Here is a 25865-nt window from a genome sequence, read left to right on the forward strand (position 1 = left end):
GGTGTATGTATGGCTTTAAGGTTATTAGGTTAGTTTACGTACACTACTCGTACTGCATTCCTCTAGCTAGGGATTAGCTCCATAGTAGTCGTCTCCCCCCCCCACACACACACACACCAGAAACGCAACTCAATCTGCTGCAGACTGAATAAAACATTGCTTCTTTTGAAAGATGGGAGAAAGTAGACTTTTCTCCCATCAGAGTTTGTATGCTGTCAAGAACTTGAGTCCCAGGATTAGAAAAAAGATCAGGTTATATGTGTGTCACCAAAGAGGCAAATATAGACAGAAAGGTACCAAGACATCTGGAGGAAAATATTGACCGTGGGAGGGGGTCGGGTCATCAGGAAATGGAGGAGAATGGGGGGTTTGGCTTGTTGGTTAATTATTGAGTCAGAATGGGTTGGTCAGGATTTAACTGCCAAGCCAGCCATTCATTTAGTCTGTTAGCAGCAGGTAAATGAGACGGTCATCAGCCGTTTAACTCTGAGATAGGGAAGGAAGAGGTGAAAAAGAGACCAAGGCACACACTGGAACTATATGTTTATAGTCAGTTTAATAGCTGTTAATGATCAACTGAATGTTCGCAGAGAGAGAAGACTTTAATCTGCCTTTGCTCAGTGTTCGTTGTACACAGAGGAAAGGTTGCTCTGACAATTGCAGAAACAAGACTTGCATGGTGGAGGATTACTAGTCAAGATGTTTGCTGTTCATCTTCTCTCCTTCTACTTCTCCAAACTACAGGAGGACCCCACAAAAAAGGTAAGAAACACTGGTGTATAACATTTATTTCTGACAAACATAACTGGCAGTGAAGTTGTAAGAAACATTCGTCTTATAGAGTAGGAAACTATTTCACTGATTGGCACAAAGGAAGTGCAAGATGATTTCTCATCTGTGTGACTGATTTGGGTTGATTAAGACAACTTTCAGAGATAAGAAGAGTGTCTTTTCTGAGAAATGATTAACGTTATTCCGAGGCAATGCCATTACTCATTTTTAGGGTGGGAGGGAGACACCCACCCTCACACTGGCACCCAGTCAGGTGTTTGACCAAAAGGACCTTGTCCCCATAAAGGTGTCACTATGGTGACAGTTTGACTGTGTGTAACTGTGTATGTGAGTGAAATGGAGAAAGAAATTACAGTATACAGTATCTAGCTCCCTCTCTTCTGTTTCTGTGGCCCTGCTTGCAGTGAATGCTGTGTGTCTGTGTGTGTGTGTGTGTGTGTGTGTGTGTGTGTGTGTGATACATGTTGTATGATCAGTCCCACTACCGGTCAATCTTTTCAGATTAAAACAAGATCACATTCCATTGAATGTTGTCCTTGGATTAGACATGTCATTCTGAAATGTATTGCAATGACAGAGCCTTGAAGCATAACTGCAAAATAGTTTTCCACTAAATTGCAGCAGCTGGTAAAGCTTTGTACAGCAGCCTTGCATTCTGAAATACAATGGGTTAAGAAAACATCTCCAAACATGTTTATTTTCTATTTGTTTTATTTGGCCTGGAGGGGGAGAACAAAGCACATGAGCTTCAGAACTAAAGGGAGGAAGGAAGGACTCTTCCTCTGAAACCTGCTGACAGGATTTTAAGAAAGAGGAGAAGAGAGGGTGGATTTATGATGATTTTAAAGTCATCACTCTACTACACAATAAAATCCTCAGTGATGTTTATAAATTATACATAATTATATAAATTAGCTACTGAGAGCGGAAATAACCAAATGGACCCAGTAGTTACCACTGAGGACTGAGGTTGCCTGAATAGCATACTCTCTCCTTCTCTTGTCTCTATCGCTCTCTGTCTTTCGGTTCATTTAACCCCTCTGGAGTCCAGCTTTCACGTGATGGAAAACCTTTCCCTCCTTGTTGATCAATTACGTTCCTTTTATTTTTTGTTTGATTTACAGGTGGACAGGTTTCTGTACTCCATGCGTCTCAATGATGACCAGCTTATGGACATCTCGACTCGTTTCTTAGGTGAAATGAAGAAGGGGCTCGCTGTGGAAACGAACTCCACGGCAACGGTTAAGATGCTGCCGACACACGTCCACTCCACGCCTGATGGCTCAGGTGGCTTTACCAGAGGACTCTCAGGGAGACCAATGACCCAAACTGATTGTTGTCTTCCCCAGGCCCAAAGATGGCTGATGTTTTGCACCCTGTCCGTCCGTGTGTCCGTCTGTGAACAGCTAGGTTAACCAAATAGGTTTTATAACAAGTTTTACTTGTCCGGACAAAAACATTGTGTTGTTAAAATCGGTAAAGCTCCTAAACAAGTTGACTCAGTTTATAGGATCTGCAACAAAGCTCTGTGTTCTGGTCCAAGATTTTGCAAACACTGACGTAGCAGGAATATCAGTTTAAGTTTGAGTTAATCAGTAAATACTGTCTGTAAGCCTGTCTGTCTTGTTCTCTCTCTCTCTCTCTCTCTCTCTCTCTCTCTCTCTCTCTCTCTCTCTCTCTCTCTCTGAACTGTCAGAGAATGGAGAGTTCCTAGCGCTGGATCTGGGAGGCTCCCAGTTCAAGGTGCTCCAAGTCAAAGTGAGAGAGGATGCAGGGAGGAGAAAGAGAGGAGTGGAGATGGAGGAGCAGATCTTCCCTATGCCTAAGGAGCTTCTCAATGGGAAGGGAACTGAGGTGAGGAGAATGACAGACGAAGATCGCAAAATGGGACAGACGAAGGAGGAGAGAGGGAGAAATGAGTGAGATTAGAAAAGAGAAGGATGAATATATATATACAGTATATCTGTTTCTCATATTTAATGATCCATACTGTCTGTTTCTCCTTCCATCTGTTTTTGGGTCAGTTATTTGACCATGTGTCAGAGTGTCTAAAGGACTTCCTCCATCAGAAGAACATCAGCCTGGAGGACAAACATGCTCTGGGCTTCACCTTCGCCTTCCCCTGTCAACAGTCAGCGCTGGACCAGGTAATGTGATAGTGCATGGTAAAACCAATATTTACCTGGTGGCTTCTACTGTAGTCTATTCACGCAGTGGTAAAAGAACATCAATGTGCTAAAATGCCAATAGAAATGAAGTGATAAAAAAAACTACTGAGGCGCAAGTTACTAATTTGTGCTGGTGAAATAAAGTGTGCCATGAGGCTTATGAATCCATCTTATCTTGATACAACAAGGTCCTTGTTGTTTAGATAGCATATTGTTTAGAGTCTACACATCAAACCTAGCATCTGTCTAAACTTTAGACAGATGCGAGGTTGTTGTTTAGTGGTATCCTGGTTTATTTGAGGCACTACACCCTTTGGCCCTTTGCACTAGGGATGGGACGATATGAACATTTCATATCACGATTATTGTGACAAAAGAAATCGTGATTTACAATATTATCGCAATAATCAAAATCCATAATCCAGGGCGGAACATTTTTGGCAAAGACATTTGAAAGAGAGTGAAAAAAAAGACTGCATCAAGTATGTATGTTATAAGTGCCTTTTACCAATTATAGAGGGTACAAGTGTGACTGATTTGGATATGCAGCTCGGCAAATAAAAGGTGAATTGATCCCAGTGCATGACGGAGGACGATATCACGATATATTAAATCTCCACAATACAATTATCGCAAGTGTTTTTTTTATCACAATAAACGATAATATCGCTTATCGTCCCATCCCTACTTTGCACTCTACTTACTGTACTGTATATTTGCTGTTGACTAGGGTTCATGCTTACTCTCATTCCCTCTTGTGAGTCACTCTGGATAAAAGCCTCTGCTAAATGCCTATATTGTAAATCATCCTGTCCTGTCCTCAGTCTCCGCTCTTCCCTTCTTTATAGGGAGTGTTGCTGAACTGGAGTAAAAATTACCGGGCCCGGGGTCTCCAGGGAAAAGATGTGGTGCAGGCCCTCACAGAAGCAATCAACAGGACCGGGGTATGGGACAGCACTGCTGTGCAACACTATCAACTACATTACCCATAACTCACCACAACACCCAGCAAAACTATAAGATAATACATTTAAATTAATTAAATGTAGAACCTATGAAAAACCAACGATACAGAGTTGATCTCTCTCTCTCTCTCTCTCTCTCTCTCTTCAGGATATGGACATAGAGGTGTTAGCCCTAGTTAATGACACAGTGGGCACTATGATGACCTGTGGGTTTGACGACCAGCATTGTGAAGTGGGTCTCATCATTGGTTAGTGTCACTTTTTGTATGTCAAATGCTGAGAAGGGAATCTCATTCTAACAGTACCATTCCAGTTTTGTATGTACTGAATGGATGAGTTTAGTTTTTGAAAGAGCTTGGTGCGCCCTCTAGTGGTTAAATTGTGTGTGTGTGTGTGTGTGTGTGTGTGTGTGTGTGTGTGTGTGTGTGTGTGTGTGTGTGTGTGTGTGTGTGTGTGTGTGTGTGTGTGTGTGTGTGTGTGTGTGTGTGTGTGTGTGTGTGTGTGTGTGTGTGTGTGTGTGTGCGTGCGTGTGCGTGTGCGTGCGTGTGCGTGTGTTTAGGTACAGGTACCAATGCGTGCTACATGGAGGAGCTCCGTCACATTGAGCTGGAGGAGGGAGACGAGGGCAGGATGTGTGTGAATACAGAGTGGGGGGCGTTCGGAGATGACGGGGCGCTGAAGGATTACATAACAGAGTTCGACAGGGAGATTGACGCAGCCTCAAGGAACCCTGGGAAACAACTGTAGCGTTTCATTTAACACTTATTTGAACCTATGACATAACATAGTGTAATGTCATGAATTATGTCAATTCATATGACTTACACCAGTGGTTCTCAACCTGTGGGTCAGGACCCCCAAGGGGGTTATTTTGGGGGGTCCCCAGATGATTAACTTAATGTGCAACATTGTTTTCTCACTCAACAGTAAACAAACCAACATAAAGTTTAAGTGTATAGAGCCAGAGGGTATCTTCACATTTCTAAAGTAACAATTGAAGGACTTTTTAATACGTTTAAAATGACAAATTAAACATTGGCCAAATTGTCAAACATTAGAGGCAGAAATTGTGAAAATAGCCGATCTACATGCTCACAACGCGTTGTGAGCATGTAGATCTGCTATTTTCACAATAGAACCGTGTTATACAAAATGTAATGCCTCAGCTCTTAGTGCTCGTCAGGGTGGGGGGGGTCCCCAGTTAAAATTATGGTTATTTTGGGGGTCGCGGCCTGAAAAGGTTGAAAACCAGTGACTTACACTTGTTTTTTATTGCCAAATTCCTTTTTGCAACACAATATATAAAGAAACTCTTTGTATTAATGTCTGTTGCTCTCGTTTCTGTCTGTGGCTCTTTCTGTCCTCCTGTAGCTTTGAGAAGCTTGTCAGTGGCCTGTATATGGGAGAGTTGGTCAGGCTGGTTGTGCTGAAAATGGCCAAGCTAGGACTGCTGTTTGACGGATATGTTTCTGACGCCCTGAGAACCAAGGGGAAAATAACCACTGCACACATAGCAGCTATGGAAGAGTAAGACCTATCTATCTGTCCGTCTGTCCTGGTCCGTCTGTCCTTGTCCATAATAAGTCAGTCAAAACTAAAATTGTAAATGGTACTAACTGTACAATTCTTCCGTCTGTCTTATCTGTTTGTCTTTCTCAGGTATAAAGATGGGCTGAGAAACACAAGAGACATCCTTCTGGACCTTGATTTGACGCCGTCGTCTGATGACTGCATTGCGGTGCAGCACGTCTGCACGGTAGTCTCCTTCAGGTCCTCAAATCTAGTTGCAGCTGGGCTGGCAGCCATTTTGACTCGGGTCAGACAAAACAGGAAGCTGAAGACCTTGAGGATCACAGTGGGGGTGGATGGAACCGTCTACAGGACACTTCCAAAGTAGGTTTTCATAGAAACGGCACACGTGCATCAGAACTCTCACAAAGAGGTCAAAGCATGTTGTATGGATCAGAGTATAGAGAAAGATGGCAGGGCCATCAGTGTTTAGGAATATTTACCATCCTGTAAAAAGACTATTATTGAAGCTACTTTTCTCTCTGTTTTAGATTATGGTGACATTATATATAGGATTGCTTCTCCTTCAATTTTAAAGTGCCTTTACACTGTGTACCACTCAGCACTAAGATGGATCACTGGTGACAGCTATGGAACCCACCATTGTACACTATATGGGAACTCAGGTTTATCCTCCTTATCTGAGAGGCGTGATAAACACTGGTATCTTTTTATTTTTAAAGCTCTCTCAGGATTGCTCCCCCCTATATTTGTTCAATGCTGAATCTGGACCCTAGTCCCTATCAGACGCGCTCAAGCGACATTTTGACGCTCGAGGTTCCATTTGCTCATACAGAGCTTGGCAAGGCAGCATTTTCTATCAGTGCTCCACTTGCATGGAACAAGCTCCAAAAATCATTAAAAATAAAATATCTGCCGGCCTTTAATTTAGGATGATGGTTTCTAACACCTTTGTTCTAAACTGTATATATGTTTTAATTAATGTAGCTTTTAGTTTCTTGAACTTTCTACAGTTTTCAAGTATTCTCTTTTTGATTATTTCAAATGATGTCTGTAAATGTATATATGTATATATGTTGTTGTTCATTGTTGTATCTCGGTTGCGTTGTAAATGAGTGCTTGCTCTCAATTGTATTTCCGAGTTTAAATAAAGGTAACAAACAAACAAACAAACCAAAATATGAAGCCTTGTAGCCCTGCACTTGAACGTAAACACTGATAAAAATGGGGACCAATCCAAATATACATTTCCCCAAGTTAGTAATGCTGGAAGATACTGTACAATATGATGATAAAAATAGTAATAATAATGTGTAATAATTGCAGGTATGCCAATCGTCTCCACAAGGTGGTGCGCCGGTTGGTTTCTGACTGTCACGTTCGGTTTGTTCTGTCAGAGAGTGGCAGCAGCAAGGGGGCTGCCGTGGTAACAGCCGTTGCACAGAGACTGGCATCACAGAGACAACAGGTTAGCTGGCTGTGTATTTCATGCATAGATCGGCTATTCAGACGTCTGATGTCATATTGATGACATCAGGGATGGGCATAAAAGGGACACAGATGTTTATTTGAAAAAGAAAAAGAAAAGTGTGCCAGCAGAGTGCGCAAGTACTGTGCTCGGCTGCGTATGTATGTCGGTGTCCTTCTTTGTTTAAGACCGTAGCCCAATCAGGGACCAGCATTTCTGGCAACGTCATCATTAACAGCCAATGAGGGACCAGCATTCCTGATGATGCCAGTGGTGATGTCACTGGCATCGCCAGTGGTGAGCGCACCTAATGGTGCACTCTGCTGGTGCACAAGTAGGACAGACATGACCTACTTGATGGCCCGCTTGTGCACAAGGTGCAAGTTGGCACCTCGACAGAGTGCAGTTCTAGTTATTTGCTAATGTCACTAAATGTTCTTTAATTCTATGCTAATAGTAGTGATGATGTTTAAAGTGTATACTAATTGCATTGGCTTGTTGTGTTTAAGTGTATGCTAATATCACCTGCAGGTGGACAAGACGCTATCCTCCTTCAAACTGACCCAGGAGCAGCTTATCATGGTCAAGGCCAGAATGAGGGCGGGGTTAGAGGAAGGGTTAAAGAGTAACGGCCCCTCCGCCTTAAAGATGCTGCCGTCGTTTGTGTTCCGTACCCCTGATGGCACAGGTTAGAGACCAGAATGTCAAAAACCCACTGATTTACACTGATCTAGAGGCATGAGCATGAACACATCTGTCTTGGAATACAAATAGTTGCTGTCGGGTGGAAACCGTTACTTTTCAGGAAATGGAAACAAAGATTTTCAGAAATAATCTACAATCTCACAATGCATCACGATGCGATGTACTGTGAGTTTATAGATTTGTTATTTTCACTACTTCAGCCTGACACTTGTATGACGAAGTAGAGCATTAAATGACAAAAGAAAAACATAGAAAGTAGAAATTTGGACATAAAAGGCTATTATCTGGCAATGAAATGAACAAGGTTTATATAGGAACAAACTAAATATGGCTGCTAATGTCATGACCCTGTGTAACACTTTGTTGTGGGGGGGGGGTTGATGGTCAGTTGTCCCCTGAGCATATTGGTTTAACTTTTGCGTTCATGTTTTGTTTTTTCCTAGAGCATGGTAAATACCTAGCCTTGGATCTGGGAGGAACCAATTTCAGAGTTCTGTTGGTGAAGATTCGTAGTGGTGCTGTACAACTCTACAACAAGATCTACCCCATACCCCTGGAGATCATGCAAGGCACAGGAGAGGAGGTGGAATTAAACAGACTTATGATTTATTTGCTTCATCTTATGGAAACAGATAAACACATAATCATTTTAGTAAATCTATTGTTAAACTCTCTCCCAGCCATTTACAATATGCTTGTGCGCCTATACTGCCAGGAATATTATTAATTTCCAAGTTATCAGTAGCCTATCCCAGCAGGGATAATATAATTGCAGAATGTAGTACACGTACTATACCACTAGAGTGTGCCCAACGATTAGGTCTTGCAGTCTGGACTCAGCCTGGACAGCATTGTGGACCATAATGGCCGCCTATGGAGCCGCCATTATGGCTCCCGGTCCGCCGAACGGGAGCCATCCTGGAGCGAGTGCACGTCGTGCACACGCCATATACACTCGTTTTTGATCCTGAGTGACCACTCTGTCAGCCTGCCATTTTTTTCCGAATGAAAATCCGTCTAAATATGGTAAAGTTTGATAAGAAAAACGTCAGCTTTCAATGCTATGGAAAGGCCCATGCTTTGTTATGGCCGAACGACTTCCGGGTTACGTCATCGATGATGTCATTTCCAGCGCATTTTTATAGCTTAAGCTTATATGAACCTAGAATGGTCATTTATAGCTCAAAAAATTTCAAAAAAATACCAAAAAAATCAGAAAATGATCCCCAAGGCGACGTTTGGCGATCTGGCTGGCTGGGCTTCCTCAAAATGGTGATGGAAGGCGATTTGGCTGTGAACTAGTTAATCCTCTAATGTTGAAGATGTATTAGGAGATTAACTCCCCTCCTCTCTCTCTAGTTGTTTGACCATATAGTCCAGTGCATCAGTGACTTCCTGGACTACATGGGGATGAAGAATGCTCGTCTTCCGCTGGGTTTCACCTTCTCCTTCCCCTGCCAGCAGCAAGCCATTGACTCGGTACATACATTTTCCTGTTATATCAGTAAAGTGTGTGCGGAGTTTGAGTGCAATTAGTTTTAGGTTTAGCTTGTTGTAACTACAGTCACCTCACAGTTAATATCGGCAGAGGCAAATGAAAAAGGCATGCAGAAATTGTAATTTGAATGCATGACTGTGAGTGTCTTTCTTAATGGTCATTAATGAAGATTGTACCAAAAGTTAGTTCTTCTAGCATAACATTTGTTAATCTGTTATTAAATCAATCTGTTCTTTACTCATGTCTTCCGGTACAGTATGATTGGAACACACATACTATAGCACTGGCAGAACACAGGGAACATACTCTAATTATACTGTAACTTATTTGAAGGAAATTGAGAAAATGTTCTAAAATGATTAATGGCGAAGATGCAAGCCATGCAATTAATGTAGCTGCATATTAATGCCACTGTGTGTCCATGTAGATTCTTACACTACATTCTGTGTGATCTTATTTGTTCATTGTTTGTTCTGTAGGGAACATTAGTGAGCTGGACAAAAGGCTTCAAGGCCACAGACTGTGAAGGACACGATGTGGTAGACATGCTGAGAGATGCAATCAAGAGACGCAATGTAAGTCACAACACCATAGAGATGATGAGTGCAGCAAAGTAATAGGCTTATTTTCTGATGGCATTTATTCAGATGCTGCCTCACAGTACCGTACAAATGTTCTGACCTGCATCGAGGTGTGTGTGTGTGTGTGTGTGTGTGTGTGTGTGTGTGTGTGTGTGTGTGTGTGTGTGTGTGTGTGTGTGTGTGTGTGTGTGTGTGTGTGTGTGTGTGTGTGTGTGTGTGTGTGTGTGTGTGTGTGTGTGTGTGTGTGTGTGTGTGTTTCTCCAACAGGAGTTTGACTTGGACATAGTTGCGGTTGTAAATGACACGGTTGGAACCATGATGAGTTGCGCCTATGAAGACCCACAGTGTGAGATTGGACTTATAGCTGGTAATAAAAAATTATATTTTTTATACCGTTATTAAGTTGTGTACAGGTGTCGCCCACCGAAAATAGACGATCTACAAGTTCACAAGCAACTTACAAGTGCGAATCAGAATAAGCAATGAATCCTAGTCAACAAACAACAAGGTAAATAGTCACATACGGTATGTAGAGTGCAAAGCAAACAATGTAGTGCTTCAAAGAGACTAGGATACCAGGTAAACATCAATCCTCCTTTCTAAACATGCTTTCTAAATGACATTCTTAAGATGATGTGGTCAAGGAAGAAACAATCTAAATAACGAAACAAAAACTAACCCTCACAGGGGTTGACGCTAAGGTCTCAGAGGCACTTGCCCATTGGGCAAGTACAGGTCATGTTCTACTTGCCTGGAGGTCATGCCCACTTGCCCGAAAAGTAAATCGTCCATTATAAGATGATAGGTAAAGATTTTAATGACCGCTAAATTTTACTTATTTCAAAATGTCACACTTCAATACCTCCAAATCCAAATACCTACATACTGTAGCTACGATTGAATATGTCTATGGTTTCACACAGTAGCCACAGTAAAAACAGCACATTATAGGTAATTAGTGCTCTTATTTTACATTCCACAGACCAGAAGACAGATCGCACTGGCCACATTCAGGTGTTTAGACAGATATCTTGTGTTGTGTTTATAGACGTTTGTGTCCCCTCTCAAATGAGCACTTGCTCGGTCGGGCAACCTGAAAGCAAGCTTCACCTGCCCTGACGTTTTATTTACCTGCCGGGGGCAGGTGGGCAAGCCTTAGTGTCAATGCCTGCCTCAAAAAAGGCTTTTAGAGCGGCCATTTACAGTGTCTCTTCCACCAGAATGTCACTGCAGTCTTGTGCTCCTCAGGGACGGGCAGTAATGTTTGTTATATGGAGGAGCTGAGGAACATCCAGAAGGTTGGCAGAGTGGGAGGAAAGCTGGAGGGAGAGGAGAGGATGGAAGAAGGAGAGGAAAAGGTATTTCAACAGACACATTGTTTGACCATGTAAATTACTTGCATTCACACACATTCACACCACACAGGCTCTAATGTATGACAGAAAGTCCTCTGTTCGATTCCGGGCCGGCCAAGACATTTGCTTCTTGTCATTCCCCCACTCTCTCTCTCTCTGTGTGTTCTGTCTCTCTCTCCACTGTATACCTGTCAAATAATGTCAACTAAAGCCCTCAAAATAACATTAAAACATGATATTGCACTCTGCTCTCAGAAGGAAGTGTGTAGAGAGGGAGAGAAGAAGAATGGGTACAAGCAGAGGATGTGTATCAACACAGAGTGGGGGAGTCTGGGAGAGGACGGCTGCCTCGATGACGTCATCACCCAGTACGACAGCCAAGTGGACCAGCAGTCATTCAACCATGGCAAACAGAGGTTAGAGAGACCTACTGTAGCTACATACTGTAAAAAATCAATGTGTCACTGTCGGGCAGAAACTCATCCTTATTCTCCATATTATAATTTTTTTGTGTAAACTAATGCCCTTCTTGATCATACTAGAGCGTCACACAAAAGCATCAAAAGTAGCAGATATGCAAGCTCGAAATGCGGCACAAAGCGACACATTTTTAGCTTTTTGAACAAACTCTAAAGTACCATGCATAGTCGTACATAAGGACCGCAGGAATACACAAGAAACGGAGGGGGAGAGAACTTTACTCCGTTTGGTCCGGTTTGACTCCCAGTACGTAACACTCCGGATGATTTATCTCCGTATACGGACGCTTACGGACAGCACCCAACTGAACGGACTGAACAGACTGAAGATGTATCCGTAGCAAGAAGTACCCACGGCCACCGTTGTCAAACATAGGCGCAGTAGTGAGGAAAATTACTTTTCCTCTGCTCTATGACAGCGGTTCTCAAACTATGTGTCCCAATGATAAATATATTGTATCAAGAAACGGTAAAAAAAAAAGAACGTCGCAACTCGCAACAGGACGGCTTGACACACACACACACACCCACACACACACACACACACACACACACACACACACACAGCTCACACTCTGATCTAACAGCGGTTCTCAAACTGTGTGTCCCAATAATAAATATATTTTATCAAGAAACGGAAAAAAGGTCGTTACACAACCACTTTAAGAGGACGCCCATAGAGTTATAGAGGACGCCTCGACTCCTCACTCATCACGCATCAACAGTCATCAGCTGAGCACAGACAGAGAGGCACACAAGTCACAAGAAGAGATGATGATGCGCCTCATTTATTACTTGGGAATTATGTTCAATATATGAGCGGGTGTGTACGTGTGTTTTGTTATAATTAGCCTACTCCGAGTCCGCATCCATGTGGTTAAATGTGTATCCTCGCGGAGTTGCATTTACCGCTATAATGTTGCCGACAGCAGATCCAGTCCAGACTGTTACCACGTATTTATACTGTACCAAACATCACGGCGGGTCAAAAATCTGTGGTTCTACATATTTTGGCTAAATGCTTCGGTTTTTACACGTGTGAGAACCACCTTCATGTGGCGCGCGGACGCAAACGGGAGCAGAATTGGAGCGGAGAGCGGGTCGGCACATAAATAACGTGCATGTCTACTATGAATGGCGACGCAGTTACCGTACGTAGTTCCTCACCCAAAACGTACACAAAATCAACCATACGTAACTATAAATGGCCCTATACACTTCAGTGAAGACTTCATTGACTACGGGTCCCCATGTTGGTCCCCATGTTTTTTTCACCTCTACACCAAATCCCTCACTATTTTTTACACTTTTGGAAAAGAGGGTTTGATTTTCTTTTCCATGAAAATGTCAATGTAATTGTTTTGTGAATTTTAAGAATAAAAAAAAAACAATTGTAGGAAACGTTAAGATACACTCTACATATCTGATGGATGAGTCAGAGCCAATTTTGGGGAAACACTGTTCTTATTGTTTCCACCCAGTTGGAAAGCGGTTTGATTGTCATCAGTCTCTAGTTGAGCAAAGCGTTTGTTGGCCTCAGATCAAATCCCACCAGAACCGTTTAGCGTCTCCTCAGCCCACCCTCAGCTTTCCTTGAATCCTTCACAGTCCAGTGGACTAACAACAGTTCATTCATTTACAAGCTTATAGGTCAGCCATGTTTTTTCTTTCTTTCTTTTTTAAAGTATACAATTATTAAATACAGTATGACAGTAATTTTTTTATATATTCAAGATGTTGTCATATCTGCCCTGTGCAATTTCTTTATTACGAAGCCTAAAAGGCAAAATATATATATATATATATTCATATTTTCTAGCCTTGGATCAAGACTATTCTATATGTATTTTATTGAATCTGATTTTACTGTCGTATATAATACGAAAGTAAAAGTCAGACTCTGTAAAATACATCTATGATAGTCTTGATCCAAGGCTACATAGTATGTTCCAATGTTCAATGCCAAAAACACAATCGCATTTGTGTGACAATGAATCATCAACTTAAATGTTTTAATTGTGACAACCCTGTGTGTGTGTGTGTGTGTGTGTGTGTGTGTGTGTGTGTGTGTGTGTGTGTGTGTGTGTGTGTGTGTGTGTGTGTGTGTGTGTGTGTGTGTGTGTGTGTGTGTGTGTGTGTGTGTGTGTGTGTGTGTGTGTGTGTGTGTGTGTGTGTGTGTGTGTGTGTGTGTGTGTGTCCGTGCGTGCGTGCGCGCGCGCAGGTTTGAGAAGCTGACCAGTGGTCTGTATCTAGGAGAGGTGGTTCGGCAGGTCCTGTTAGATTTGACCAGGAGGGGCTTGCTGTTCAGAGGACACGTCACTGAACCTTTAAAAACACCTGGGATATTCCACACAAAGTACCTATCACAAATTGAGAGGTAAGATAAGAGCTGTGTTGTTGGGGATTTGTTGTTTGTGTGATTTAGTGTTTTGTTTACAGGAGTGACTACATAGAGATTCTGATTCGTTAAAAAAAAACGTAAGTCGGGCGCTTGCTGGCCTAGTGGTCAAGGCGCATACCATATACTAGGCTATGATACCTGCTGGCGTCGCCAGTTCGATTCCCGATCCGGACGACCTTTGCCACATGTCATTCCCCATCTCTCTCCCATTTCCTGTCAGTCTACTATCCTATCAAATAAAGGCATAAAAAGCCCAAAAATAAATCTAAAAAATAAAAAAAACATAAGTCGCTACAATTCCAATCTGAATTACTTCCTGTAAATGCGTGATTACACCAGCAGATATTTCAATCAATAATATGATGACAGGCAACTGTCAAGCCCTTTTTTAATTAGAGCTATATGATTCCTTAGCGTATACTAGACACTAGAGGGCAGCAGTGCTACACTGTAGAATTCAGACCAGAAGCAGCTTTACAAACAGTAGCTAAACAAATATTTGTTAACATTTGTTTACAAACATACAGTATGCAAACGTTTGACTGCAACCCCAAATGGCGTTGCAGTAACATAATCTTGATTCAGCTCTGCCTTGATGCGGTGTACGACCCAGAGTTTAAATCACATAATGGCTGTGATTGACTGCGAAACACCCAGCCACTGTTTCACTAGATATGTTCACGAAAAGCCCTTTCAGCAGGTCTTTAAGCCTGTCGGGCTACCGGTGTGTACTTGTAATGTATCTGTGTGTTTGTCTATAAAATAATTCTGTTTGTCTCCCTATAGTGACCGTCTGGCTCTACTGCAAGTCAGATCCATCCTGCAACAACTGGGATTGGACAGCACCTGTCATGACAGTATCATAGTCAAAGAAGTAGGAGATGGATAGATTAATTAATTAATTAATTAATACTAACCAGTGTGAAAATATTTTCCATAATCTTTTTAATCAAACAACAACAACAAAATGTTCTTTTGCCATATAGGTGTGTGGAGCTGTGTCTCGTCGTGCAGCCCAGCTGTGTGGGGCAGGAATGGCGGCTGTGGCTGATAAGATCAGAGAGAACCGATCATTGGACCATCTGGACGTCACTGTAGGCGTTGATGGAACACTGTACAAACTGCACCCACAGTGAGTCTAACAACAAGAACTATATAGATAATCACTTGGGTATTTATCTTTACACAAAGTTATTCAGCTGAGACAATAACATTTGGTCAACTCACCGCATGCAGACTTGAATTCATGGATATTTTTTAGTTTTTGTTGCATTCCTAAGCCAATAATTTGAGGAGACTCATTGTGTCTCCATAGTGAACAAAGGAGATACTTTGTGTCTTCATAAGGAACAACTGCTAGTCATCAAATTATTGGCTCAGGAATGCGACAAAAACAAAAAAATATGTATGCATTTATTTTGAATACATAGATATTTTTGGGTTTCCATCGGGTGTGTAATCGTCTCGATAGGAAAAAAATGATTTTTTTTTTTTAGGTGAGCTATCCCTTTAAACCATGGAAGGGTGCCGTTTTCTGCTCTGTGTTTTGGTTCCTTTGTGCCTGGATAAACTCCAGTGTCTCCTCATGAATCGTTCTAAACCATCCACAGCAACTGTGTTTGGCAGCAGAGTTCTGTCTATGTTGGCATGTTGAGATCAGCAGCAAGGTCACTCACGTGGTATGTCAGAATGTACTGGCTCTCACTCTTTAGCTTGCATTGATCAGCTATGGTACTTTGTTTTATCACTTTTGTTGTCACTCTGACTAAAGCCTTTGGCTAAAATGATATGCTTGTATAACTATAACTTTTTTAAATATATATTCCGACAGCAATCCTTTCTAGAGTGTTTGTTCAGGAATGTGGATCACCCTAAAGACATTTTTAAAACGTTTTGGAGATAAAAAGCTTACAGGATGCAGGTTAAATAAGTGGAATTGGAAGTGATGAGACAAAAAATGAGCAGACAAAATTGGAAGTGAAACACTATCACATTGAAGCTGATAAAGTATCCTTGTTGGGGTTCTTCCTCCGGATTGGATACAATTCTTATCCTGACCTGAACATTTATTTTCTGTTTACAAAGCTGGAGAGATAGGTAGACCAAAGACACTGGTAGGAATATAGAGCTTTAACTCCTTATTTTTGCTCCTCCAGTTTCTCCAGAGTTCTCCAGGAAACAGTCAGGACACTGGCTCCTCAGTGTCATGTGAACTTTGTCCTATCAGAGGAGGGTAGTGGGAAAGGTGCGGCCCTCATCACTGCTGTGGCCACACAGGAGCAGCTGGACATGATGTAACTACTTGGAACTAAAGGATGCATTGGTTATGGTTAGCATTCCTGCATAAGGTGCACACGTTGTCTATGTGATTGGAGCATGTTGAAATTAAACACATACTGTCAAGTGTCCATAGACAGATGAACGCAAAACTGCTGCTAAGCTTTCCTGCCCAGTGACGGACGGTTGATCTCAAGAAGAGAATTGTCTCCTGCACTCCTTCACTGTAGAGGTCATTTCTTAACCACAATCAACCTGACGTTCACATTTGCTATTTTATGTGCTATTTTTGCAAACGATCCAGGGTGGGTCGCAGTCTGCCCTGTTGCTGGTCAAGTCTTACACAATAGCAGTAGTAGAAGAGTAGTAGTGATATGTTAAAGCCTAATTTATATGGTATAGTACAATTTTACAGCGTGCTAGCAGTTCTTGTTGGCAAACACCGACATGGTGGAAAATGTATTAAGCTTAAGGCTTCACCAAGTGACCTTGCTAGTGTATGACAAAATAAAAGAAACGTTATGACAAAGTATAAACTAATATACAACTCATTTGAAGTACTCATAATACTGTACTTGGGCCAGCATCACACAACTTAACTGCATTATAGAATGTATTATTAGCTCCAGAAGATGTGACAGGGTGATTGTATTGTTTATGTATATGATTCTCTGTGTGCACCAATACAGATACAGCAGGAATCCAAAATAGGCTCTTCTACCCTGCGATCCAGAGAGTACCATGTCTCATGTTCATTAATATATTTTGTTTTTCCTTTTAAATTGAAAAGGGCATTTTTACGGTTTTCTATGCATTCCATTCTGTACTAAAACATATCCATTAAGTCAAGTCAGTCTAATTTAAAAAGTGATGCTATTTTCTTTTGAAACTAGTGTTTTAATACAATGTGTTTATTCTGTTTAGGCCTATGGAATCATCCATACACTGTCTGTAAATGAATGTATCTACTGGAATTACTGACAGTTAAGAAACTGTATAACAATATACGGTAATTTCAAATTGGATTTTTGGATATTATTAATCATCTTATTCATGAATTCCTCTCTCACAACGCAATTGAATGATATTGTTTTTAATGACTTATATGGTGTTTTTGCAGAATATTCCAGAATACTTATTATGTGTTTTGTATTGGATAATGGGGAGAGTGAGAGAAAGTCCAGTTTGTGCTTCTCATTGTGTGTGTACAGTATCTGTTGTGCGTATGCGTGATGCAGTATGTGAGCACTGATAAAAAGATGGAGGAGTTGAGGAATCCTGCTGACTGAACACCCCAACAAGGAATACAAGCAGTGATTGTTCTGTGTTGTTCTGGATGCTCTGCCAGTCCTTGTGATCGTCTGTTTGTCTGTCTACCTGAATGTCTGTCTGGAGCACTGGTTCCCAAACAGTGGGTAGGGACCCAATTGTGGGTTGCAGACCTGTTTTTCCTTTTGTGGTTCGTGAGTAAATATACTTAAATTATTTTCAAAAGATTTTTTTTAAATGTAAAAAAGACAACTTTATTTTAAAGAATTCCATAAATGAAATAAAAACTATTCAAATAAATTCCATCAATGTAACGTTTAAGCGGATAACTGGCTAGCTGCTTGTCCACCTCTCTTTGTTGTTGGTACTTTTATTTTCTCTCATTGTGAGTGACATGTTTGTATGCTGAATTATAAAATGTGCATTATTACTGTCTGTTTTGGTTTTCTCTGGTCTGTTTTGCTTCTTCCTTAGGGTAGTGTGGGGGTTAAACGCCCCCCCCCCCCCCCCTTCCCCTCCCAGATGTATTTCTTCCAAGAAAACACCAGATGTCACCAAATGCTATTTTAATCCGTTTCATGGCTGCTGCCACTCCTTGTTCAAAGCAAGATTTCACCATCTCATCTCATCTCATCAAGGTCAAGTTATTCCACCAAAACGATTTTGAGGTAAATTGATCAAAATTTTTTTATATTCCTGAAAAAGTTGTGAACACAATGTAATGAAATGATAAGTTTTCCACTTACATTTGGTATAATTGGTAGTGCTTAGGAGAAACAATCCACTTAAGAGAAGACAATATTGTATGGCAATAAACAATAATATATTTACATAATTACAGTTTTACAATGTTAATTAAAATGAATTCCAATGTGTTACTTTAAGTCAATTATTCATAATCATAATGACTTTTTGCCTCCTGATCTTAGAGACTACATATTCACTTCGGAGGGTACAATTTTCTTTTAAGATATGTTTTGCATATGATTTATGAGAACTACTTTAAATGGTCAATACAACACAAAATTATTTTTGCACCATTTGGGCACTTTCTGCCATGGCCGGGGGAGGGTTTTCTCTAGCCTCGTAAAACAGACTCTCAGAAGGCAGGAGTAGTCTAGTTTACTAGGCTAGATTTTCTCTAAAAAGAGTGGGGAAATGTGCACATACTTTTTTGTTGTAAAATGGTAAAGTTGCAGTTTCAAAGCTGAAGTGATATTTTTGTTCTGATATCAATCATTGCCACATGTTCAGTAACAGGGGTCTCTTTGTCTCTCTAGATATTTAGTAAACAGAAAATGCATTTTCTGGTCGGGATACCAATTTTATCCAATCAGAAGAGAGAGAATTCATAAATATAGAGGATTATGTGAAATTGGGGTTAACGAGTGAAGTTGGGATTAACAAATGAAAGTGGAAGTGCACAGACAAAATTGGAACTGGAACACTATAATATTGAAGCTGTGAAATGGGTACTCCCAATCTAACTCCTGATTGGCTGAAATTAGCATGACCTGCCAAAAAAAAGCACACTAGGGTTCATGTGGTTAACATTAATATCCAAAAGTTCAAGGTTGTATTTTATTGTTACATCTTGTGTACAGAAACATAAGGTTGTATTTTATTGTTATATCTTGTGTACAGATACATAAGGTTGTATTTTATTGTTATATCTTGTGTACAGATACATAAGGTTGTATTTTATTGTTATATCTTGTGTACAGATACATAAGGTTGTATTTTATTGTTATATCTTGTGTACAGATACATAAGGTTGTATTTTATTGTTACATCTTGTGTACAGATACATAAGGTTGTATTTTATTGTTACATCTTGTGTACAGATACATAAGGTTGTATTTTATTGTTACATCTTGTGTACAGATACATAAGGTTGTATTTTATTGTTACATCTTGTGTACAGATACATAAGGTTGTATTTTATTGTTACATCTTGTGTACAGATACATAAGGTTGTATTTTATTGTTACATCTTGTGTACAGATACATAAGGTTGTATTTTATTGTTACATCTTGTGTACAGATACATAAGGTTGTATTTTATTGTTACATCTTGTGTACAGATACATAAGGTTGTATTTTATTGTTACATCTTGTGTACAGATACATAAGGTTGTATTTTATTGTTACATCTTGTGTACAGATACATAAGGTTGTATTTTATTGTTACATCTTGTGTACAGATACATAAGGTTGTATTTTATTGTTACATCTTGTGTACAGATACATAAGGGCAAACATAGTTTTGTTCCGCTTCAGCAGCATTTATTATTATTAATGAAGAACAAAAGTCAGTCTTTTTTATTATTGATAGGATAAAACTACTAACTCTTTTGTTTTTGCTCTTGCTTTTCTCTCTTCCTATAAAGGTTTTTAATTGATAATACAATTATGTATTTCTTAATTCTAGTACTCAGAATTGCAATTGTATAATTTCCAGTTACGGACAAAAACAACTGTATAAAGAAAACAGACAAGCACAGTAATGTTGCATGCTGGGTGTGAGATACTAGTTACACCTGTGTAAGGGATTAACACATTACCATACTACCAGCTGCTGGCTACAGGTCTCTCTCATTCTCTCTTTCTCACACACACACACACACACACACACACACACACACACACACACACACACACACACACACACACGTTACAATGCTGCCAGCTGGTGGCTACAGTAATATGTCACACATGTACACACACACACACACACACACACACACGTGTGTCAATCAAGTGCAGTAAAACTGGACACATGCGCGCACACACACACACGCACACACACGCGCACACACACACACACACACACACACACACACACACACACATAGCTGGGCTGCTGGCATCGCAGATCAGGCAGCATGACTTTCTTTCTCTCTGTCTCTTTGTCTTCCTGTACAACACAGTTTGTCTTCTTTTCCTCTCCATCCCCTTCTCTTCCCCCTCTTTCCTGTCTCTACTGTTCTCCTTCTTGCTTCTCTTTATCGTCCTACATCTCACTCTCTGCTCAGCATCTCATTAACATTTCTGTTCAAATGGAGTTTCTTTTTGGTTCCTGACTGGGCATTCCTCAGGGTGCAAGGTGTGTGTGTGTGTGTGTGTGTGTGTGTGTGTGTGTGTGTGTGTGTGTGTGTGTGTGTGTGTGCGCGCGCGCGTGTGTGTGTGTGTGTGTGTGTGTGTGTGTGTGTGTGTGTGTGTGTGTGTGTGTGTGTATGTGTCTCAGTGTGTAGGTGTCAGTCTTTGCCTCCTGTAAGTTAACAATAAGAGCTTTCACACACACACACACACACACACACACACACACACACACACACACACACACACACACACACACACACACACACAGCTATAGTGCCTGTGAGTCCTGCTGTACTGTTGGTTCAGGACAGCTGAAATATTGGTTCTACAAATAGGTCCACATTAAGATCTGAATCACTTTGTTCTGTTCTGTTTCACTGTGTTCTGTTTGGATTGGACCAGTGTCTTTTTGTCTGAACTTCTTTTTTATTTTTTCCCAAGAAGATAGGCCATCACTGTTTTGTTGTAAAGCAGCCTTGCTCATGGCTCTGCACAGAGTATGGAAGCTGCGATTGGAACCCATTCAGACCCCAGTGCGCAGCGTCAGCATCAGTAAACCAATTCACCTTGATGCCCCAAAGCACTGGCGACATGGCCTCCGCCAACGTCTCACCTGTTGGAAACAGCCACCTGTGGAGGGTGGGAAGTCTTCATCAGCAGAGGTAATGCAGTCTAACTGGCCACTCGACTTGAGGACAATTCAACAAATGCCTTCTAAATAAGCTGTTTATACAATTTGCAAAATTAGCAATCCAATCCAATACACTTTATTTATAGAGCACATTTAAGACAACAGTGTTTTGAAATGTGTTAAAAAATAGCTCATGTATAGCTTGCGGTGAGCTTGTATATCTGCTATTTTTGAGCGGTGGTCACACCGGCCGTGTGTGTATGCGTCCGGCCGTCCGTGTATGTAGCCTCAAGCCTTTTCTGACCACACATGTTAAGGGAGGGGCGCTGTTGTTCTCACACACACACACACACACATACACACACACACACACACACACACACAGGGGGGAAGGGTGGGTCAGCATGTGTGGTCAAGTATTATTATTATTATTAACAAACTGAATGTTTTAGGGTCAAATAAATTAGAGTGTGTGAAGAAACTACAGCATTGTAAAGCACATTAACCCCGCTGCACCCACCCAGTATGTTGTTGCACAGCCTCCACGACCACCGCTCAGTTCACACGGGTGTGATTTTTTAATAGCCAACACAAAAGTCTAAAATGACAGCGTTCTTGGTTTTGATGGGTTAAGATGCCACACAGCTGATGCTATAGTGTTGGTGTAGTCTGGGATAAGCTTTACATTTACTGTGACTGTAATTACTGCTAGAAGCATTCCCAACTGTCCCATATCGTATTGTTTTAAATGTTTTTTCACAGGCACCTGTAATAGTAAAGTCCCAACTAAGGTTATTTGGGTTAACTACAAATAACAACAACCTTAACAATAACAAACAAACAAGCATTTTAGTTACGGTACGGTAGGTGATATTTTGTTGTTAAAATAAGTGTTAATTCTGAAAATACATGAGTCTCCCTGTCTCTCCTGCTCTTTTGCATAGAATGCATTTCCAGGTCGGTATAGCTATTTTATCCAATCAGGAAAGATAACTTGCACAGAATACAGATTAAACAAGTGAAAATGGAATTGATGGCACCAAGAAATGAGCAGACTAAATTTGAAGTGGAACACACATTTTAAGCTGATACATGGATACTCTTTCCTGATTGGCTGACATTTTCCCACCCACCTGAAAATTTATTTTCTGTTTATTATATAAGAGCTGGAGATACAGGGAGACCACTGTTACTGAATAAACACTCTAACCTTTAACTGATTAAAATAAATGTACTTTCGGTAGTGAAACAAATTCGGTGGTGAAACGAATTTGTCTACTTGCAATACTAACTATATATAAAAAAAGAAAAAAAACAATATGCAAAAATTGCTTTAGTTTTAGTCTTTATTAATTTGGTAAAATGTATCAACATAATAAGCATAACATTTATTGTGAGACAATTACCTTGTTTGCACTATACCTATTCTGAAATGTTGCCCTTGACAAATACCTACGTAAACTGAAACTAATATTAAAACTAATATAAACTAAAACAAAAAATATACAAACAATAAAAACTAAACTAAATTGAAAAGAATATATGTTTTTATGAAATCAAAATTTAAACTAAAGCTAAATACAATTATAACCTTGTGACATTTCTGAGCAGTTGATAAGTGAGGCTGTGCCTTGACGTTGGTGCGTCTGTATGTTTATGAGTACAGTACAGTACAATGCATCTGTTACAACACATGTAGATACATTTGAATGACTGTTACAACACAGCAGCATGCAAATAGAGAGTTTTGTTCTCATCCTTTTGTGCGTCACGTGGGTCATTTGAGCCTGCGTCTTTATCTCACACACATATTTAAATATTTACATAATGATATTAAAGTTCCATGCATAGCACATAGAAGTACACATACGCATGCACACACACACACACACACACACACACACACACACACACACACACACACACACACACACACACACTCACACTCACACTCACACACACGCACACACTTGTAAAAACATGCAGTAATATGTATTGTTTTTGTGCATAACAGAGTAAAGTTGAACAGACTAAATCCTTCCGTGTCATTCCTATAAGACACCTGTCATATATTTGCCAGAACAAACGGAAAAGGCCCGCACACTGACAGAAAGTGTTGAGGCTTTTAGGATGTTAAAATAGATGTATTTTTGTGTCAAGGACCCATTCTTGTAGTTAGATTAGACTCGAACGGCACCGGCCTACTCAGGAATGACACAAGTTGGAAATGAATGCATTTCTAACTTGTGCCAACACCCACAATACCGTTGTGCCTATTGTCAGAATACCCATTGTACCCGTCTGTCTGTCTGTCTGTGTCTTTTATGCCCATATATGGAGATGTCTGTATCTGTCCAAATATGAGCATATCAGACCACTATGCCCATCGGCCGTTCTGGACAGCCGGATCTCCATACATGCCTATATAAGACATATCAGTACAATTGCCGGTTCTGGACAAATTACCCAACCGACTCGATGCAGGAACATGTTCCTCAATTTGGTTGAGACCCCCTGGAACTCCCTCAAGGACACCTGGGGGTCCACAAACCCTACTTTGTGAACCTATGCTATTGACTACTAGAATAACAGGAGTGTTGGTCTATTGAGTAACTAACCAGAGTTTTAATCTGTTGAGCAATTCTGTTGACTCGAGTAACAGGAGTACTGTATTGGTACTGTACATATTTTGATTTATTAGCACTGCCAAGTAGAGGCATACCCCTAACTGCTCCCCCAGGCTATATTAATAGCGCCCACTGCTCCTAGTAGTTAGGATGTGGGTTAAATGCAGAGAACAAATTTCATGTATGTACAAATGTACTGTGACAAAAATAACCTTTACTGTGTATAAATTCTGATTTGGCTGTGTAGCGTTGTGAGTGTGCGCTATATTTGGTGCGCAATTCTGACGCATAACATAATATAAATCAAGCTCAAGGTTGGACGTTTCCATGTACTCTGGGCTAGCAGAGATGCTTCTATATAGTTTGTATATAGTATTTTAAATGAATATTTGGGGTCTAGTCTAGGTACCAGAATTCCAATTGGATCATCTGCCAACCATTGCTAGATAAAGTACTTGCAGTGGCTCCTAGGTCTCAGGGGATATTAATCAAATCTGGGAATAAATTCATTACCAAGAAATGTCTTCACCAATGTGTTTGTAAAGGTGTCTAGTAACACATCTAACAAAGTTTGAAATTCAATTTCCCTAGGGGAATTTTTGACTGCTGCTTAAAGTTGGGGTACCTTTAAACCCCTAGTTTGACCCCTCACATCATGCTACTTAAGGGTAATGGTACCCCAACATTCAGCAGCTGTCAAAAATTCCCCTTGGGAGATTTTTCAAAACTTTTGTTAGATGTGTTACTACTTAAGCCCGTATCAGAGTCGGGTCCGCGGTGTAGTGCCGTGTAGTCTTTTTGAGTCATAAAACTTCAACGTTAACGCTCAAAAAGACTACACGGCACTACACCGCGGTGGATAGCCTTCCACCGCGGACCCGACTCTGATACGGGCTTTACACCTTTACAAACACATTGGTGAAGACATTTCTTGGTAAGGAATTTATCGCGAAGCTACTATGAAAAGCTCCACCGGCTGTGTGTCAGTCAGTCAGTCAGTCAGTCAGTCAGTCAGTCAGTCAGTCTGTCAGTCTGTCTGTCTGTCCGTCACGTCACACTTTTGCCGGGGCTGAGACGTATAGAAGAGTAGGCTATCTACTGTCTGTGAGTCTGTCTGTGATTCCTGGGCTAATCTTGCAAACTGCTGGACCGATCAACAGCAGACTTTTGGAAACTTTTCTAAAACATTTCTTTTAAAATATAAGTCAATGGTGATCGAATCAGGCTGTAACCTTGTCAAACATGGAGATACCCGATGTCATAGATGACTGACATCAAATGACTAACATTGTAGACTGGCCCCAAATAACCATACGCTCTAGCTGTGGTCCCCTCTGGGGAACGCAGACCCCACCTTGGAAACCAGTGACTCTGAAACAAAAAGACAGTTCGAGAGTGGTTTCCAAGGTGATGTAAGGACACCCCAGACCCCACCCCCTGTGCACAAGCCATGCTTTACGTTTATTTGCTATGATCTGAATGGCATGTAACGGCATGACTCGACTTCAAAGTGTAAAACAACAGCTGCCGTGTCCTACCACCTCCTACCTCTTTTAAGTCCTCACTTTTTCTTTCTCCTAAGTTTCTCATTCCTTCTGGATGACCCTCTCTCTCTCTGTCTCCTCTCTCTGTCTCTTCTGTTCCCTCTCTTCTTTGCTGCATGTCTCCCGCCCTCCCCGTAGGTTTGTCTTTGGGCACATTAGCCAATCACAGACGAGAGGGTGTGGAACATACCCCCAGCTAGCAGCAGATCTATCCAATCAGTAGACAAGTAGTAGGCAGGGCTCAGGTTTTCATCCTCCTCCTCCTCCTCCTCCTCCTCCTTCTCCTCCTCCCCCCCTGCAGCTTAGCTTGCCTTGCAGTCTCACAGTTACACTTCCTGACTTACAGAAAGAGAGAGAGGAGAGAGAGAGGAGAGTAAATGTGGTAGCAGTGTGCTGTACAGTCTTAGTGTGGATTGTGCTGTAAGGATATTTTGACGTCTGCTACGGGCTGAGAGAGACTCAACGTGGGCAAA

The 25865-nt window shown here is 41.0% G+C and overlaps 2 protein-coding genes across 5 annotated transcripts in view; both read left to right on the plus strand.

Annotated features, from left to right (window-relative positions):
- The first annotated feature begins 455 nt into the window (after positions 1–455).
- LOC308289023 (hexokinase HKDC1-like) lies at positions 456–16755 on the plus strand. Of its 3 annotated transcripts, none has more exons than XM_080730533.1 (21): positions 456–762; positions 1917–2202; positions 2489–2646; positions 2817–2939; positions 3809–3904; positions 4074–4173; positions 4485–4668; positions 5297–5452; positions 5585–5818; positions 6782–6923; positions 7455–7611; positions 8072–8211; positions 8988–9107; positions 9606–9701; positions 9975–10074; positions 10956–11065; positions 11318–11478; positions 13763–13918; positions 14729–14816; positions 14929–15074; positions 16099–16755. In XM_080730533.1, the coding sequence occupies exons 1-21, from the start codon at positions 700–702 to the stop codon at positions 16238–16240; spliced, it is 2958 nt and encodes a 985-aa protein (XP_080586659.1). In that variant the 5' UTR covers positions 456–699; the 3' UTR covers positions 16241–16755. The 3 variants fall into 3 exon arrangements, with proteins under 3 accessions (XP_080586659.1, XP_080586660.1, XP_080586661.1); XM_080730534.1 differs by having other exon boundaries at positions 11321–11478; XM_080730535.1 differs by having other exon boundaries at positions 1917–2079.
- Positions 16756–18016: 1261 nt separating this feature from the next.
- LOC308289024 (hexokinase-1-like) overlaps positions 18017–25865 on the plus strand; it is a gene marked incomplete at its 5' end in the record, with an annotated part of 40236 nt that continues 32387 nt past the window's right edge. The window contains 2 exons of one of the 2 annotated variants that reach the window (XM_080730537.1): positions 18017–18156; positions 21035–21252. In XM_080730537.1, coding sequence (XP_080586663.1) covers positions 21073–21252 — 180 coding nt within the window. Of the gene's footprint in view, positions 18157–21031; positions 21253–25865 lie in introns of both variants that reach the window. The other variant, XM_080730536.1, reaches the window with a different exon arrangement.

Source organism: Nannobrachium achirus (assembly GCF_963921795.1).
Source record: "Nannobrachium achirus genome assembly, chromosome: 7".
NCBI classification, from domain to species: domain Eukaryota; kingdom Metazoa; phylum Chordata; class Actinopteri; order Myctophiformes; family Myctophidae; genus Nannobrachium; species Nannobrachium achirus.